Source organism: Hakea prostrata, chromosome 5 (genome assembly GCF_041222555.1).
Source record: "Hakea prostrata isolate BN-2017 chromosome 5, UWA_Hpros_2, whole genome shotgun sequence".
NCBI lineage: Eukaryota > Viridiplantae > Streptophyta > Magnoliopsida > Proteales > Proteaceae > Hakea > Hakea prostrata.
The window spans coordinates 14339130-14358600 of NC_142604.1; the positions used below are offsets into that span (position 1 = coordinate 14339130).

Consider the following 19471-nt stretch of genomic DNA (forward strand, 5'->3'; position numbering starts at 1 on the left):
ATGAACAAGGAAGGAGTCATACAAATACCGGATCCACACCCTCTGTAATTCCTTTCCCTAAATTCTCTGTAATTCCCTCATTGGATTGTGCCATGTGGCATTTAAGTAATCCAATGGTTATCCAATTTAAAATAAATTTGAATTTTATTTAAACCCACCCATAAATTTGAATTTTATTTAAACTCTTATTTGTTGGATAACCATTGAATTATTTAAATGCCACATGGCACAATCCAATGAGGGAATTACAGGGAATTGTAGGGAAAAGAATTACAGAGGATGTGAATCCTACAAATACCTTATTTATCCATAAAAAAAATTCATCTTCAGTAGAAACAATCAAAGATCCTGTAGTCAACCTCCTTGAATTATTATTTTTGTATAAAACCTAATTCCCATGCTACACAGAAAATCTTAGGCTTTATGCGGCCTAAGATGTTCCAGCGTGTATTACAACTTACAAGATAAAAATCTGAAAAATTTTAGAAAAAAAAAAATCGAAAAATCTCAAGATTTAAACGAAGGAGCCACTGAAGCTGTGACTTTTCTAACAAGTTAAGGAGCGTTTCGGCGCTACACAGGTTTACCTGAAAGCTCTGAAGATAGATTTCCACCTCCAAAACCATGGAGAGAGCGATTCTTGCTCGCTCCTTATCGTGTTCTTCAGCTTCCATGAACAGATTATTCTTCCGTTCCTATCACAGATTATCAAGGTCGTCTCGTACTACTCCTTTTCCTCCACACCACAATCGTCTCGTTCCAAATGTCTCCAGACGCTCTGCTCTCCGTCACCATTGGAGACGGAACTCTTCTTCTCCCTCTCCTTTCCATCTCAAAAGATGTTTCAGCTCTCTCACCCCTAGAGCTGTTATTACTTCTCCCAGTAACGTCTCCCCACCAGGTACTTGAATCTCTTCAATTGATGTGAAGGGAAAATTTTGAATCTTTGATTTTTTTTAGAACCCATTTCTGATTTTTTTTTTGATTTGGGTATGAATTCTGTTTGCAGAGATTGGTGGAACCCAAGATGAAGTTGCGGAGAAGCTTGGGTTTGCCAAGATTTCTGAACAAATGATTGAAGAGTGTAAATCAAAAGCTGTTCTTTACAAGCATAAGAAAACTGGAGCAGAAGTAATGTCTGTTTCTAATGATGATGAGAATAAAGTTTTTGGTATTGTTTTCCGCACTCCACCGTAAGTATATGGCAGTTTTCCATTACTGTTCATCGTCTAAGTCATGCTTTTGTGTTGCATGTTGTACATTAATGGTGATTACATAATTGTTAAGATTTTATTTTTCTATACACTATTTAATGTGTTCTGGCTGTTTCCGGCTGTTTATGTTAATCTGGCGTGGTTACATGCACAAATGTTCTGGAAATTCATTTTGTTTTTATTACAATTTTAATAAGATAATAACTACCCGTTGCTGTATAACCTTCCTCGAAACTGTTGTTTGATTTTACCTGTGCAGCTGACGTTTTTTATACTGGATTCTTCAAAGTAATTATCCTGCGTTATTAATGGTTTTAGTGAGTCTAGTGCAATTTGTTCTTGATTCATTTTGATCTTTAATTTGTTCCAACTTCAAATTCAGAAGCGGATATACTAGAACACCTTTCAATTTAAACTTTTTCTATTGTTATTTCAACTAGGTGGTCTCCTTCACTTTTTACCTGTTACGGATCCAACAAACTTAACAACATAGTTACTTCAACAAGAAGGTGATGTAACCAATTGGGGTTGCCAAAAGAAAAAAAAGAAGTCCTGCCATGTAGCTATTACTACACAGAACAAGGGACACTGCAGCATGTGGAATGTCATGTAGTTCTACAGGATGAAAGAAATCCTACCATAGACTCTAAGAAGTTCCCCCCCCCCCCCCCCCCCCCCCCTTTTTTTTTTTGGTAATGGATTCTAAGAAGTTCACTAGCAACAATTATGGAGACAAGTAGTTATCAGGGGAAAATAAAGATGCTAATGTGTGACCTATATAATTATTGTGAATCTGAGAAAGAAAACTTGAGGGTGGAGATCAAGTAAAAAAAAAAAAAAAACACTGAGAAATGATATCCAAGGATTCTGTTGCTGCTTTTCTCAGTTGATCAAGATTTTATGCTTCTCCCAAAGAACATATTGGAAATTGTTGAAGCTTAGAATGACATGAATGGTAGATGATGAGAAAAAACATATCTGCTGATTGATTTTTAGAGGTGGAAGAGATGGATTTAGGAAGGGGGCTAGGCTACTATGGTAGTTTTTACAAACGTGATCTGTTGAAAAAAATAAAAACTCTTGACATCTTGAGGTGGCTTCTATATGCTCCCCCCCCTTTCAAATCCTTAGGACTGTTAGTATCCTTGGTGAAGGGGGCTAGGCTACTATGGTAGTTTTTACAAATGTGATCTGTTGAAAAAAATAAAAACTCTTGACATCTTGAGGTGGCTTCTATATGCTCCCCCCCCTTTCAAATCCTTAGGACTGTTAGTATCCTTGGTGCAGGGATCTGGCTATATTTATTGCATAACGAAAACCCGTAGTATCGTAGGTGCACTTTGACTTGATTTTCTCAGATATGATCTGTTCCTTGGTAATATGCCTTAAGACTGTCATCTGATCTCTCGAACCTTTGAATTTTATTAATCAAATTCCTTTTTTATTTTTATTTAGAAAAAAATAATGAGGAAATAAAAACTAGTTGTTATTGATTATAATGTATTGCATTTAGTAGATCAGAAATAGAGTAAATCTTATATGAGTTACACCCTAAACGTGATTACATGGACAAGGATGCCAGTTTTACTTCAGAGCTTCCCTGTATTTTTTTGCCTAGTTAATTTGGACATCTTCCTAAACCAATGCTTGCATGATAATTGTTCCCCCTTCCCCCCCCCCCCCTCCTTCTTTTTGAGAAATATGTTTACATTCCTAACCGATAGTAACCAAAAAAAATTTGTTAGCGTTAGAACACTTTCACATATTTCTCATAGTTATTATTTAATTTCAGGAAAGATTCGACAGGGATTCCTCACATATTGGAACACAGTGTACTCTGTGGATCAAGGAAATACCCCTTGAAAGAACCGTTCGTTGAATTGTTAAAAGGGAGTTTGCATACTTTTCTAAATGCATTCACTTATCCTGACAGAACCTGCTATCCTGTTGCTTCAACAAATACAAAGGTGAACAGTAGTAAGAAAATTGTTGTTTGCAACTGCTAGATGCTTTCAGCTATCTATTGCTGTAATTAGTTGCTGACACACCTCTTATATCCTTAGGATTTCTACAATTTGGTTGATGTATACCTGGATGCAGTCTTCTTTCCTAAATGTGTGGAGGACCTTCAGACATTTCAGCAGGAGGGTTGGCATTATGAGCTAGACAATCCTTCAGAAGATATATCTTTTAAAGGTTGATCTTGTTTCTTATCAGTGTGCCAAATTCCTGATTTTCATTCTGTAAAGGCTAGATTCTACTGCTTTTGGAGAAAATTCATATTTCTAGCCATAGTTGCAGCATATTCGTATTGAAGAGTGTTACCTTATTTTTTAGTTGTTGTTTCAGGTGTTGTTTTTAATGAGATGAAAGGGGTATACTCCCAGCCTGATAATATATTAGGCCGATTGGCTCAACAGGCAAGCTTCTCTAAAGTCTCTTTATATGTTTCTATATCTTTTTGTTATGGTTTAAGCAATGATCAGTTATTTGTTGCCTGGTGGTAGTAGTAAAACCTGTATAGCTATGCTATGTGGAATTATTATTTTTTCCAACATTTGCTATTCAAGTCTAACTGAAATCATTGTATCAGCTCGGAAAATTTTCAGTTTTATTTTTCATATTTCCTGGATTTTGTGGTGGGAAAAAAAGAAGGATGAATCCTTGGCAAGAAACTCCCCTTCTCCTTTTTTTCTTTCTCTTTTTCTAATGTAGTTATTAGGCCTCTAGCTTTAGGAACCAAGAATGGATCGTCTTTTCCTTTTACTTCCTTGAAATTATTTGTGTGATTAAATGCTTTGAAAATTTCGTTACTTCCACAGTTCCGCTGATGACTGTGTATCTGTTCGACCTTGGCTTACTAGCTAAGAATTCATATAGAACTGTTGGTTGATAAAATTTCAAAGCTGTGTAATTGGTGGTTCAAGAGAGATTCCAGTACAAATATACACACTCTAACAAGCTTGAAATCTTCATATAACTTGTTAAATAAGTAGTTGTTATATGAAAATGGGCTGGGAGTTTTATTGCTTTCTATGGTTGTGGTCCTATTAAAAATCCATATGTGAGGGATAAGTGATAAGTGGCCCATACAAATCCAATGAGTTGTATTTAGTCGCCTAATGAAGTCTGGATGATTTCAATAGGCTAATTTTCGTGGTAGTTGTGAAAGACCTTTAATATAGTCTGATCAAATATATTGAAAATACCCAGACTCAGCATTGAAAATACTCGGGATATCCTTTGCAGTTTGGGCTTGGGCCCATGAATAGCTGCTGTGACTTAGGGTTCTTGAGCCTATATATACTCTTGTAACATCTGTAACGAGTTGTTCAGAGCAGAATATAGTGAAAACCTAAAAGCTGGACGTAGCCCTACATTGGGGTGAGCTGGGTTAAATTCGTGTTTCTTTTCTTTCTTGCTTTTACTTGATTGTGTGTGATTGGTTGTCCTAATCTTAACAAGAAGAAGGTGAGGGGGAGTTGTGGGATGCTGTTGCTGAGATGGGAGGTGAGAAGAGGTGACAATCTGGCAAAAAATTGGGCAAAAGTTAAACTTGGGAAGCTGTCGGCAAGATGGGAGGCGAGAAGAGGCAAGAGAGGTTGAGATCTTGACTTGCCTCGCTTGAATTTTGGTATTTAAAACAAGGGTTGGACCAAGATCTTGATTCAACCAAGATCTCGGTCATGATTGGGAATTTCTTGAGACTCGATTTGAGTCCCGTGTTGAGGCTTCAAAAAGGCGAGATCTCAAGTGAGAACTCATGAGTTCTCAAACCTGGTCACCAAGCCATCATACTTATCTTTGATTATTTCCACATACCTTTTGTACACTCTTTTCTTCTCTAATATACACTAGAATAATTCCCTTGAGGACATATGCATTTTCTTGGTCAATAAGAACCATATGGGAATCCTTCTTGTGAAGTCTGTATCCCTTCATGAGCCTCCTGAGTAAGTAAATATCTTCTTTCCTCTGAGATAGTAGTTTCTCTTCTCAGTTTCAATAATCCTCTGCTAAATAGTCATAGTGTGACATTATTTTTGTGTGTCAATAATTATGGCAGCTTTGAATATCACCTTTATTTTTAGGTTGGAAATACAATGCTTTTCTTCAAATTGTTGTCATTTTCCCTGTACTCATAAACTTGTTTAATAGTTCGGCTAACCAAGACAAACCTACACGTTCCTAAAGCTCTTTTGCACTTCTGTTGGTACTCCATTTAGGCCTGGTGCATGCATATTTTCATCTTCTTCAGTCTCCTTGAACTTCAGATGCCCTAATTTTTGGCATATATCTATGTTGTCTAGTCTGATGAGTGAGCCTTTTGGGTCATTATATCTTGCAGTGTCTCTATTCAGTAGGTTCTAGAAGCTAGAAATGCTTTTCCTATCTCTTTAGAATGTCATTTAACTAGCAAGCTGCCAACGTTATTTTTGATACGTCTAACATGGTTGGAATCTATACTTGCCCTTCATTTTTTTTAGCTATCATACAGATTGCTTTCCTCATCCTTTTGGGTTTAGATGGTTATAGAGATCTTATGTCTATTCCTCTTTCCTTTGTGTTTAGATTATAGAGATCTTTATGCTTCTTTTCCCCTTGCTTTAATTACAGTTTTGTTAGCCTCAGGCTTATACCTATTTTGGGGGTAAAATACATCCAGAAATTACTGTTCATTTGACCAGTGCTGTGGCCGACCTTGACAGTTGGCTTCGAGGAGGATTTCTGAGAATCTTTTCAGTCTTCTAATTTGATTAATTTCTTTTTGTGATCCTTCCAATAGCCAAAAAAGGTAGTTATTATTTTGTAACGATACTTCAATCATAAATAAGCATATGTAACTGAGCATTAAGTATGGAAATTGAAAAGAAAAAACTTATTATTGAAGCTATGAGGCATGGCAATGTTGATAGACTGTAGTTGAGAGAATGTTGGGCTGAGAGAGCTACCCCTATTCCCCCTTTGTATCCGTTTCTTCTTCTTACGTTGCCCTACTGCAAATGCTCTTGCCATTGTGGGGTTTGGGGAGGTCATAATATACACAGCTTTACCCCTGCTTTCACAGAGAGGCTGTTTTTAGACCTGAGTTATGAAACCTTATTAAATCGTGTTTCCAGACCTGAGTTATGAAATCTTGTTAAATCTTTTCCCTGCAGCAGATATCAAACATTTCATGGAAGTTGCCTTCTCAAAGATTTTCTAGAATTAAAATGGCTGAAAGCTTATGTTAAAGTTGAATGCATTATTCCTCCAGAAAAGGATGTTGGATGCGACCTTACTTCTTTAATTCATCTTGCAGGCTATGTTTCCTGACAATACTTACGGCGTAGATAGTGGAGGTGATCCCAAAGTTATTCCTCAGCTTACATTTGAGGAATTCAAGGTTTGTTACATCATCTTTCGTTGAATAATTTCCGCATCTGACTATGACATTTTTTTAGTAGGAAAATCTACTTCATTTATCAACCTACTTGGTGCGTCATCATGACAAATTAGCTAATGTTAAATGTCTTTGTAGTCTTTGCTTCCGAAACTGAAACTGTGAATGCTTTTTCCACTTTGTGGATAGGTACATGAACAGTCTTATTAAATCCTTTTCCTTTTTTGTCTAAAGCCACTTTATTTGTGAGGTGAGTAGAGCAAAAGGGGCAGACGTGAAGTGCTATAATATAAAACCTATACAATAGGATATGTTGAGCTTGTATAACTAGAGATGCCAAGTGGGTAGTCAAAAGTTTAACTTGATTTATATTTATATCTATTTATTTACATACTACCAGGATGATTGAATACAGCTATTAGCTGGATGGTAATCAAATGTGGATCTAGATACTGATATATCCACTTTGATTATAATATACTAATCTATATTGTCATCTCAAAATTTATGCTTGATAGGTATTATTTGCACCGTATATGTTAATTTATATTTTCATATAGTAGATAGAATAATATACTCCTAGTGAATTGATATCCAAAAAATTAAGTGGATATTATCATCTTTGAATTCAGTTGTGTGAATCATTGGTGGATATGTATTTGGATATTCAGTTGAAAAATCTGTTAAAAGTTGGATAGCAGATATTCTAATTGGATACAGATACATCCCTGAACTCCCCTATCAAGAGCGTTGACCCTAAATTTGCCTAAATGATTTGTGTCATTGTTAGACAATCTGAAAATCTGCATGCTCTTGTGGTGTCATTGAGAGAGAACTTCCAAGGCTGCCTTTCAATGTCAATATAATGTATGGCATACTTTCATGTGATCATTGTAAAATTTCAAGTGGAATGATCCATGCTAGTGTGTGTATGTACATTCTGTTATGTTGTTTTATTATAGTGACATGTTAATATTTTTTAGCTGGGTCTGGGTGTGCTTTTTTGGTTCTTGACTTGTAATAGTATGTAGATTTGATATTTTATATTAGACATTGAAGTCTGCTCTACAACTTCATTGAGTTGGTTTTAATTTTTCTGATTTGAAAATTTGATTTACCTGAGTCCATGTTTTAACACAAATAGAGCAATTTGTACTTATTATCACTTCTTGACGTAGATCAAAGTTTTGCTGAAATTCCTCAAAATATTATTCTTGATATTTCTGGCTGGAAGTAGGGTTATAAAAAAAGAGAAATGTTTGCTTTTATAGAAATAAAAATTTAGGTGAAATGTTTGCTTTTATATCTAACAAAAGAGAAAACTTTTGATGGTTACTATACTTCACATAATATGATTGAGTTCACAAAGAAGGATTTTGATTCCCTTCAATTCAGCCATTCTGTGAGAGCCCCCAGAAAAGAATTCTACCCTGCTGCTCTACTATGAGCTACCCTATAAGTAGGCTTAATTATCCATTTGAATAGCTTGTTTAGTTCTCTCCCTCCAGATCTCCAAGTAAGCACTCTAAATCAATTGAAAGGAATCAGGATTAGAAATGGCTCCCAGGTTTTGTCCTTTAAAGGGGCAACTGATTAAACTTCATGTTTCATATGTTATTCATCAGCTGGCTACATGTAGGTTGCTTCACTGTATATTGATCACTTGATTGTCTATTGAAACTATCTCGTTTTGCTTCTAAAAGGAGCGTGAATCTAGGATTTTGTTAGGATCTTCTAATTTCCCATTTGAAAAGCTCGATGATCAATTATTGGGTGTAGTTCTGATAATCTCTTTGTTCAACAACCTCCTATTTTCATACAAAAGGTTCACAATTTTTATTTTTAGGCAAGTCTTCCTTTTTCCTAAATTAAAATACACTAGGCGAAAAAATTCGCAAAATTTCAACAATCATTTCATGTTAGTTTCTCAGAAAACTGAAAATTTTCACTAATTTTGGCTATCTTCGAGATTTTCTCATTGGTGTTTCAATTCATGCCTTTGTCGTCATATGATTCATATTGAGCGTGCGCCTTTTGAAATAGTCCTTGGTTTTACATGATCATCATTTTTATGCATGTTTGCACCAAGGATGTGTATGGTTGTAAAGAGAATTGGAAAATGTGTTAAAGTGAAAGGATGGAGAAGCAAAGTCGAGTAAAAGATGATACATTCTTCTAGGCTGGTGTTGGTTTGTGGTAAGAAAGTGCGAGGAAAAAGTAGTTGTAAAAAGCTCCATTCCAAGACCATTACTTTTCTGTAACAAACAAGCACCCAAAAAGTTTGGGAGAATTGTCTTAAAATGGCATCCATGTGCGTAGGACACTTCACATTGACAGCCGTACTTCTTGGCACTTGGCATATATTAATATCTTCTTGTTTACACTTTATAGGCTGACACGAGCTTCTAATTTATTTTCAGGATTTTCATCGTAAATATTACCATCCCAGCAATGCCAGGATATGGTTCTACGGAGATGATAATCCAAATGAGCGCCTACGCATTTTAAGTGGTATGCAATATGCATTGCTTGCTAGAGTGGCTTTTTAAAATTTCTTTGATGTCAGTATTTATGTTAATTAAATCGATTTCATCTGTTAAAATTTAAGTTGAAAATTGATGTAGATTTAGGAAAATATTGAGGAATTTGAGAACATTCTTTTAGTACAAGACATTTTTTCTGGATGCATAATAGATAATTCACTACAGTATAAGAGAACGGGGTGCCAAAGTGGAGAAGCACTAAATACAAAGGAGAAAAGGGAAAACAGCACAAAAGCAAACCATCAAAGAAGGCGTGAAGCTGGCCCAAAATGGATTATGGAAGACCCAGGAGGCCAGGAGACAACAATAAATAAGTCAGCCTATTTCATGGGAATCCAACACAGATTTGGGGAGGGGGTGATGAAAGTTATGTTTCACTTGCACCTAAGATCATGGGATATGGGCCTATGGCCTTCCTAATCTTATCAGATTATCTAGAGTTGGAGGTCCATCTATGTTGATTATGCTTTTTAAGTATGGTTTATAGCTACACACAGATGGCAAGTTTGCTAACTGTCACAAATAGAATTCCCAGCTAGGATCATGTTGATCCAAATCCGTTTGTTGAACTATTGCATTGCAAAGAAGGATATTACCAGAGATTCAAAATGCTTCTGGCAGAGAGGAAGGCTGATTGTTTGGGGCTAACAAGGAAGCCAATAATCAGCTAGATGTATGCAAGAGTTTTGGTAATGAAATCATATGAGAGGATTACATATGAAGATGGGTCTGAAATTGGGTAAAGCTGAAGCTTCTTCTTTCTTTGAGAGAGGCAAAGGAAGGAACAGTTAATTCCTTCTATTTGATCAGTTTTGAAGTAGAAGCAAGCTTTAGGGTTTTGATGAGGTCTTTTTTAATGGTGTCCCACATGAGGAAAAGAATTCTAGATTGAAGCCATCAAGATTAGGAAGTGGGAAGGACTATTGCAAGGATCTCATCATCAGAAGGAATAGCACGTAAAAAGCATGTATAAGATGGATGGGGTTAAACTTACTGGGGAGTCTCTTAGAGACGGAATTATAGGAGGAAGAGAGGTTTTAAGTTGTTTCTTAATTTTATTTTATTATTTTTTTTTTTTGGGGGGGGGGGGATGGTATAGTATCTCTGTGAATGCCTGTTAACTATAATTGCTTCAGCATGCTATTTTGTATCTCCCCTCTTTTTTAATTAAGAATAACTTATCCCAGAGAAGAAAAGGAATGAGCCTTCAGGGATCCACAGAAGTCAGAAGAATAGTCTCCAACCATTTTGATCCTGGATTTTTGTCTTTTGTCTAAGAAGGTTTTCTTCTTGGGAACTATGGAAGATGAGTTAAAAAGAGGCTGCTTTTTCCTTTATATCCTGTCAAGATAGGGCTTGGACAGGTTTGGGCATGATCATTATTAGGAAGAATTTACCTTGTTTTCACTGTTGATGATTGCTTATGGCTGGAAGTTTAGATGTCAGATTCCCTTTCACTGAGACACAAGAAGCCTTAGTTTTGGGACTTTTTGGAACATGCTTTATTTAAAATTTAGAGCCTTTTCCTTGTGTCCCTATAATTTTCAAATTTGAATTTGCTTTTGAGTTTTGTTTTTGCATTTTCACATTATTTTCATTTTCTAAACCTGTGTCCATGATGCCCTTCTTTTTATTAATTGAAAATATCTAAGATACTCAATCAGAACTTGCAGACAATGAACCACCACAACAATTCAGCCTTGTCCAGAAGAATTACAGTATGTGTTTGGAAATGTTAAGTTGTTAACATCTAGTTCTTTTGTAAAACCATTTTTACACTGTCTGAGACACCGTTCTTTGTTTGGAAATGAGTGTTTCCAATAAATCCATTTTGGAAATATTCCCATTTGGGCCTACAATATGAAAAAACTAGCTTTTGAGCAAGGATGAGGTGCAGGGGAGCAATGTAAATGGGTTTGTGAGTAGGGGTGGGGGTGGTCTTGAGAGACTTCACTGTCGGGATCATTTATCAAGTTTCTGTTCACCTGACGGAACATGTTTTATATGTTTTGCAAAAACTGTTCTTCAGACCACCTTTCTCATGGGTTTATTCTTAAAGAACAAAAGAACAAACTATTTCAACAAACACCTCTCTCCCATTCCTGTTATCAGAGAACAGAAAAACGCCAAAACTGTTCTCTGAAAATGTCATCAACACATCTGTAGTGAATCAAACTATGGTTATGGAGGAAATTAAATAAGATTAGAACTTTTCAAAACCACTAACTCGGTACGATGAAAGGAGGAAACCAAATAAGACCAGAACTTTCAAAACCACTAATGGGAGAGGGTGAAACATATATTAAAGGTCCTAATAAGTTTCAAACTATCAAATCAAAGTCATGTTTAGATTAGGAGAAACACTGATGGACAGAAAATAGAAAATAAGATGTAGGAAGAAATCAGAAATAGAAAGTTGAAAGAACTAATATAATTGTCTCTCAGTTCAACGGACATGTCTAATCTAATAGATAGGATAGGGATTAACATTGTCAACCTTAGCACCAGTTCTCCATAGAAATACATGGACTGAACTTGAGAGATATTTTCTGTAAAATACTCCCGTCTCGGATGTGAAACAGTGAATAGAATTAATAGAAGAGGCAATTATGTTAGAAACATTAAAGGATCATCAATGCAGAAAAGATATTTAGAAATCACCCTAGGAGTATAGAATGTGAGAGAGAGAGAGAGAGAGAGAGAGAGAGAGAGAGAGAGCTGTTGAACAGTAATGGAAGGAGTATAGAAACGATGAAGGAAAGAATGTGACATGAACAAAGGCTTCACCACCCTCCCTCTATGGTTTCACTACCTTTGCTGCAACTGAATCTCCACACTGCTCAATCACATAAGAGTAATTTTGTTTTTAAATATTCAAATTGTGGGCTAGCTGCCCCTTGCTCTTTATGTATGATAACCAGTGGATTGATTACAATATTAGAAGCCCCCTATATGTGTGGAGAACTACTTGGTTGCCAATAAAAATTTAGAATCGAAACATATGGAAAGGATCAATTGCTAGTAAATTGGACAAAGAAAGAAATAAATAGAAACTATTACTTAGTATATTAAGCAATAAGTAGCTTATCAAATGAAATTAGAAACTATATACTTATTAACTACTAAAAGATCCTTTGCAGCTCTAGATCTCCAACCAACACAAGCTGGCTTCATGGGCCTACACAGTAAAATCTTCTAGGTGCTGTTCTGGAAATGTCTCCAAAGAATCTACTATAAGCTGTACTAAATTGCAGGGCATGTTGTGGGGCGGATCATTGGCTTATTGTAAACAAAAATTGATGGCTTTAATATGAATCAGATTCTGGATTTTAGATGGAGCTTGGATGTAATTTAGACTGGAGGCCAGAAAGAAAAGGCTTGGCTTTAGTATGAATCAGTTTCTGTGGCGACACTCGAAGTTTTCTTCCTTTCAACCTTATAGCTTTTCTATAGTAATCTGTTCAGTTATCGATCCTTTTTAGTAAATTTAACTATCTTTCTTCTGCTTTTCAGAGTATCTAGATTCATTTGATGCAAATGTAGCTTCAGAAGCATCGAAGGTTGAACCACAGAAACTCTTCTCTGAACCAGTTAGGATTGTTGAGAAATATCCAGCAGCTGAAGGTAGTGATTTGAAGAAGAAGCACATGGTATGCCTAAACTGGCTGCTATCTGATAAGCCCTTGGACTTGGAAACTGAGCTTGCCCTTGGATTCATGGATCATCTTATGTTGGGAACTCCTGCTGCTCCTTTGAGAAGAATTCTACTTGAAAGTGGCTTGGGAGATGCCATTGTTGGTGGAGGGGTTGAGGATGAGCTCCTCCAGCCCCAATTTAGTATTGGTTTGAAAGGTGTTTCTGAAGAGGACATTCAAAAGGTAGAAGTACTGGTAATGGATACTCTTAAAAAATTGGCAGATGAAGGTTTTGATCCAGAAGCAGTGGAGGCATCTATGAATACAATAGAGTTCTCTCTCAGGGAGAACAACACTGGGTCTTTTCCTCGAGGGTTGTCTTTGATGCTTCGTTCTTTAGTGAGTGATTGATTTCTGTCCTTAATTGATTATCTGGTTAAATTGTTTTATAGATACAGTATGTATGAAGAATTCTTACTTGGATTCTATCCATGCAGGGTAAATGGATATATGATATGGATCCCTTTGAGCCTTTAAAATATGAGAAGCCCCTACAGTCTTTAAAAGCAAAGATTGCTGAAGTAGGGTCCAAGGCTGTTTTCTCTCCACTAATAGAGAAGTTCATCTTGAACAACCCTCATTGTGTTACTATAGAAATGCAGGTAATTGTTCAACCTAACAGCCAAATTCTACCATCATGGTGTGCTACCTGTTTAGCTTTCCTCTTACCAGATATTGTTTCATCTATTATTTGCCAGCCTGATCCAGAGAAGGCTTCTCGTGACGAAGCAGCTGAGAGAGAAATCCTAGAGAAAGTTAAAGCAAGTATGACTGAAGTAGATCTTGCTGAACTAGCTCGTGCAACCCAGGAACTCCGACTTAAGCAGGAAACTCCAGATCCTCCAGAGGCTCTAAAATGTGTGCCGTGTCTCTCTCTACATGATATCCCTAAAGAGCCTATACATGTGCCTACAGAGGTGATTACAATCCTTTCTTCTCTGTGTAGTTGAATTGCTAATATTTCCGTTTTAGGTGGGCCACCTTCCTAATTATCTTTACTTCATTATAGATTGTGGAGGTTGGTGGTGTAAAAGTTTTGCGGCATGACCTTTTCACCAATGATGTTCTTTACACAGAAGTTCTCTTCAATATGAGTTCATTGAAGCAAGAGCTGCTCGCATTGGTGCCATTATTTTGGTAAGTGAATTTTTGGTATAGGAAAGATAATATCTTGTTTATGTCGTTAATAGTTCAATGCAGAGAGCCAATGATGAACAAAACTATTACATTTCCAGTAGTAGCAAAAATCAATGGTTTGATTCTTTAGTCTATATTGGAAAACCTACAAAGATCAACATGTATCTTTTTATGGTGCAAATTTAAATGGTTAAAGAGTCTTTAAAAAACTCCAAATGAATTTTACAACAGCCAGTCATTGCTTGAGATGGGCACGAAAGACATGGACTTTGTGCAACTTAATCAGTTAATTGGAAGGAAGACAGGAGGAATTTCAGTGTACCCCCTTACATCTTCTAAACGAGGCAGCAAGGATCCATGTAGCCATATTGTTGTTCGTGGTAAAGCCATGGCAGGACGGGTTGAAGACCTATTTAACCTGGTATGTTTGTTATTGTTAGTCTTATCACACAACAATTTGTGCTTAATTGTTCCATTATGAACTTGGTGTGTGGAATGATTCAAAATATCTTGATTTTTGAATTTTGTTCAGTGCATGTCCTTATTGATACAAAATCCCTTTCATAGGGGGGGGGGGGGTGCATTGAATGTCAGTTCTATCATCATTTCCATCATAGGATCTTATTTCTTATCTTGATAATATATTTTACGTTGATCTTTATTGTGTGTATATTGTGCCTTTTGCATGCATTTGTGGTAGTGGATGAGCCTTTCTAGAATATTTGTACATCATCTTTGTTCTTTCTTCAGCTGGTATCTACACTTTTAGTGGAAAAGTATCAGCATGTCATTGGGTGGATTTGGAAGCAATTTTTTTGCCCTTGAGGCTTTCGTATTTAATCAGGCATTTCTAGTGAATACCAATTGTCTTGTGGGGCTAGGGTAGACAAATGATTACAGCTACTGACCCAGTCATGCAAATAGGGATGAGGCAAAAACATTCTATTGGGATATGCCTTCCTTTATGATGATGTAAGCTTGCTCTCTTTTGGTATGGATGGTAGAGCTTTTCCCTTTCTTTTGTTTCTGTTCTTTTTTTGCTTACAAAATTTTGTATTTATTAATAACATAAATGATGCTTCCTGTTGGGGAAATCTAGTCTGTCTTTCCTTCTGAATGAAATAAGAGTAGTTATTCCCCTCCACCCCCTCGAATCTCTTCGTATTAAATAGCCATATACATCCATTACGTGGTGTCTTATTGTTTATTACTGGTGGAATCTCAGTGCACATCAATGAGTAGCATTGAAATAGGTTGCTGTTCTAATGGAAGTAGACTGCTAGGTTCTGAATATCATTTATCTTCAAATTGTTGGAATATTTGGACTAGTACTGTGCAAGCTGCCACCGAAGGAAAGCATCTTAGAAAAGCATTGCTAATTTGATTTAATTCCCTTTGCCAGGCAGCTGCTTATGCTGGTGCATGGTTAGATCAGTTGCTAGGCAGATGGTGTATCACAATTTTGTTTCCCCCTGTACACTCCCTGACCCTCAAGGAATTAAAAGGAGTAACAGTTTTGGTTGTACCCAAAAAGAGAAGTTAAAAAAGAAAAAGAAAAAAAAGAAGAGTTCTGTTTTTGTAGTTATTTGTATTACAATGTGAGGTCCATGTCTGACATTTTAACACTAGCACAATGTGGGAAATTACGAAATATCTATTTTGTACACTTGAATTACAGTTTCAGTAAATTCCTTACCATATTGAGAAGATGTTGGTTTAGTCCATTGCATCTTTGTTCTTCTTTGAATATTTAGTTATTTAAGCCCTTTGTCTTGAATAAAGGGCTGATATATTTTGTTTCTTTTAGGTTAACTGCATTCTTCAAGATGTTCAGTTCACTGATCAGCAACGTTTTAAGCAATTTGTTTGCCAAAGCAAAGCTAGAATGGAGGTACGTATTGAAAACTTACTCTGGTTACCAGGGGTTACACATTTATTCCAGTTATTTACTTTTATATTGAAATTATTTCCAGAATCGATTAAGAGGAAGCGGTCATGGAATTGCTGCAGCAAGAATGGATGCGAAGTTGAATGTTGCAGGATGGGTTTCTGAGCAAATGGGAGGCATTAGGTGGGGTATCTTGATGTTTTGAAAATTTGTTCAAGCCTACTTTTTGTTTATTTGCTACTATATTCTAAATTTCTTATTTGCTTTAATGTTTCTTGGTGGTTACGGAAATATTATTCAACAAAGGCCATGTGATTGATATTAGATCCTTGACAGTGCAACCATGTAAGGCTAGAACTAGCACAACCATGAGACGAACAGGGTTGTGTGTGTGCAAGATCTGAGAACTTCTTGAGATGTTGGTAATTCTCAGTCTTTTGAGATAGCAGGATGAGATGGAGGTCAAAACCGTACGGTACTTCTACTTGACCGAGATCTTGGATATCTCTGTATCTTGAATCTCTCAGTAGTATCTTGGACATCCTGGTCATATGTCGGATATCATAGTTAAATCTTAGTATACCTCGGAATTCTATGGTATCTGGTTTTGATGTAAAAAAAACTAAAAATCCAACTCAGTGAGATCTTGGTCCAATTTGGTCTTTTGGACTACAGAGTTCCTCTGAGATCATGTTCTCCAATCCAATGTGTTTGGAAGGGGCTCCAAATGGTGAAAGAAGAGAAATTATTTTACTGAAATACAATAATTAATGTGGCAAATTGCTTCCATATTAGAACTCTGGTTTCGTTGTCTGCCAATGGAGGGGTAGTAGGATGGTTAGGAACCTGACTTCTCAGTGGAGAGGTCATGGGTTCAACCCCTACCGGCGGCATATGTAATATCCCTACCCCCAATTTCCCTATATATAAAAAGCGCCTTTTTACAGAAAAAAAGTCTACCTATTTAGAATATCAGCCACATTAGCACTAAATTTGTAAATCAACCATGTGTGATACGTAATTTATTTTATAAATGTAATATGGTTTTTCTGAATTTTCTTCTTGCTGAAACAAATTGTAGCATTGTTCCCATCTCAGTGATGACACACTACATGCCACATGAACTCAGACGATCTTTTGGTTGATGTTCAATTGCAGAAATATCCTTGTAATGGGATGGTATCCAAAGAAGAAGAAAAAAGACAAAAAAAATTAGTTCTTTAGTGTTATCATCTTTAACTATCCAACATAAATTGCATGCACCTCTACAGAACTCCTTTGTGTTTTTTTTCTTCTTTCCTTTTTCACATTCCTTATTGTACAAGATCTGATGCTTGAAATAATTATTCTCTCATCTATATTTTTTAGTTACTTGGAATTCCTACGGACGCTTGAAGAAAAAGTTGATGAAGACTGGGATGGAATTTCATCATCTCTTGAGGAGATACGTAAATCGTTGCTTTCAAGACAAGATTGCCTGGTTAATATGACTGCAGATGGGGAAACTCTGACAAACTCAGAGAAATATTTGAGTAAATTTGTTGATTTGCTACCTGGCAAGCAACCAATCAAAATAAATTCTTGGGAGGCACGACTTTCTCCAGTAAATGAAGCAATTGTAGTTCCTACTCAGGTGAGAATAATATCTTTGTTTTACCTCTTTTGTTTCAAACACTTATGTGCGTTATAGTCTATCATGTTCTGTCATTTGCACAGGTTAACTACGTAGGAAAAGCAGCAAATATATATGAGACAGGTTATCAGCTCAGTGGTAGCTCATATGTCATTTCCAAATACATTAGCAATACATGGTTGTGGGACCGTGTTCGGGTCAGTGGTGGTGCATATGGAGGGTTCTGCGAGTTTGATACACACTCAGGTTTAATTTTGACATATATTTATGCATATATATGAAAACTTTGCTTAACTTTGCTAATCTAGAAAATGATCTTAAGGAACTAACTGATGATTGTTGATCTCTACATAGGGGTGTTCACATACCTTTCATACCGTGATCCCAATTTATTAAAGACACTTGATGTATATGATGGAACTGTGGACTTCCTAAGAGAGCTGGAAATGGATGATGATACTCTTACAAAATCAATTATTGGGACCATTGGGGATGTGGATTCTTATCAGCTTCCTGATGCCAAAGGTTATAGCAGGTAAAATGAATTCTTATCAGAAGATGCAGACATGTTCCTTTTAGAATCTCATGACTAACTTAGTGAACTCAATCTTGTATTTCAGTTTGTTGCGCTACTTATTGGGTATTACAGAAGAAGAAAGGCAACAGAGGCGTGAAGAGATACTATCAACAAGGTAAAAGTTGTGTTTTCCCCTTTTGACCTTGTATTAATTTAGTTATTACACCTAGGCAGAGCGAACATGCTCTGATGGTGATAGTTGGCTCTATCATCTGGTTTATCTTCGTTTATGCCCCCACTCTCTCTCTCTCAGCATGTGGACTTTCACCTTTTTTCTCTTGGTTGGAATTATTGATAGAATGGATAGACTCTGCTGCAATTCTCAATGTTGTCATGGGGCTTGTCCACGTCCACCGCTTGTTGCCAGATGTGTGCCCGATATAGTATTTGCTTTGCATAGGATAAAATCATATATGAATTGTTTACTTGAATCACTTTCATAGGTTAGATTGACAAACTAACCTTTACTTTGTGCAGTGTGAAGGACTTCAAGAATTTTGCTGATGCATTAGAAGCTGTGAAAGAAAAAGGTGTTGTGGTGGCAGTGGCATCCCCAGATGATGTTACTGCAGCAAATGAAGAACGCCCTAATTTCTTTGATGTGAAGAAAGCTCTGTAAAGAAATACCAATTGTACATTCATGCCTAGTTCTGGAAGCTGTTGGAGCAACCACATCTGGTACAATATTCTTTAAAATCTATCCTTCCACCCAAAAATATATTCACACCTTCTGTGTCTTATGCATGAGTGAGGTTCCCCTTTTTGCCAGTCCAGTATTTTAGGACTGATCATCTCAAAATGATATATATGTAATTAACCTGGAAGTGATATTTCAGCAGCCACTGCACAAGGTCAAGGGTTTTCTCCTTTCTTGTCCTGGTGGTGGGAGCAAAATAGAGTATTTTATGTCTTTCTTTTGGAGGTGTTAATGAAGTCTAATTGAAGTCCCAGCTCTCTCTCCCCCCCCCCCCCCCCCCCCCCCCCAGTTCGTATCCTCCCTCTTGTAGAGGACATTAAAGTTGTGGCAGCAAAATTCCTGGGTTTTAGAAGCCCTAACTTTCTAGTGGACAATCTAGTTAGGAAGGCCCTTTTGGTTTCAAGCCTGAAAGATTGGTGGGTAATCTCCAGCAAATAAAGGATTATAATCAACAGATGACTTTTGCTTCATAATATTCTATCCCTTGAAATAGTATAATTTATTAGAAAAAGGTGATAACATCTCATGTTATTAAACCTGATTGTTCTCCCCGAGCCCTTTTCTTGATAACTCCTCGGAATTCATTAACGTCTTGGGATTGTTTATTAGAAAATCTGTTCTCAACTACTAGCAAGTGAAGGCGCCATGGTGGATGTGAATCAGTTCATTCTCATTCACCATGAGGCTATACATGCAGAAGAAAT

At 36.6% G+C, this 19471-nt stretch overlaps 1 protein-coding gene across 1 annotated transcript; it reads left to right on the forward strand.

Moving 5' to 3' along the window:
* The first annotated feature begins 521 nt into the window (after window positions 1–521).
* On the forward strand, window positions 522–19017 carry LOC149015333 (presequence protease 2, chloroplastic/mitochondrial-like). The gene is made up of 19 exons (XM_089157271.1): window positions 522–901; window positions 1010–1193; window positions 3007–3181; window positions 3278–3410; window positions 3564–3634; window positions 6517–6600; window positions 9018–9108; window positions 12654–13174; window positions 13273–13437; window positions 13534–13752; window positions 13845–13972; window positions 14204–14393; window positions 15780–15863; window positions 15946–16043; window positions 17229–17493; window positions 17577–17739; window positions 17848–18028; window positions 18114–18185; window positions 18548–19017. The coding sequence occupies exons 1-19, from the start codon at window positions 625–627 to the stop codon at window positions 18687–18689; spliced, it is 3243 nt and encodes a 1080-aa protein (XP_089013397.1). The 5' UTR covers window positions 522–624; the 3' UTR covers window positions 18690–19017.
* Window positions 19018–19471: the final 454 nt, after the last annotated feature.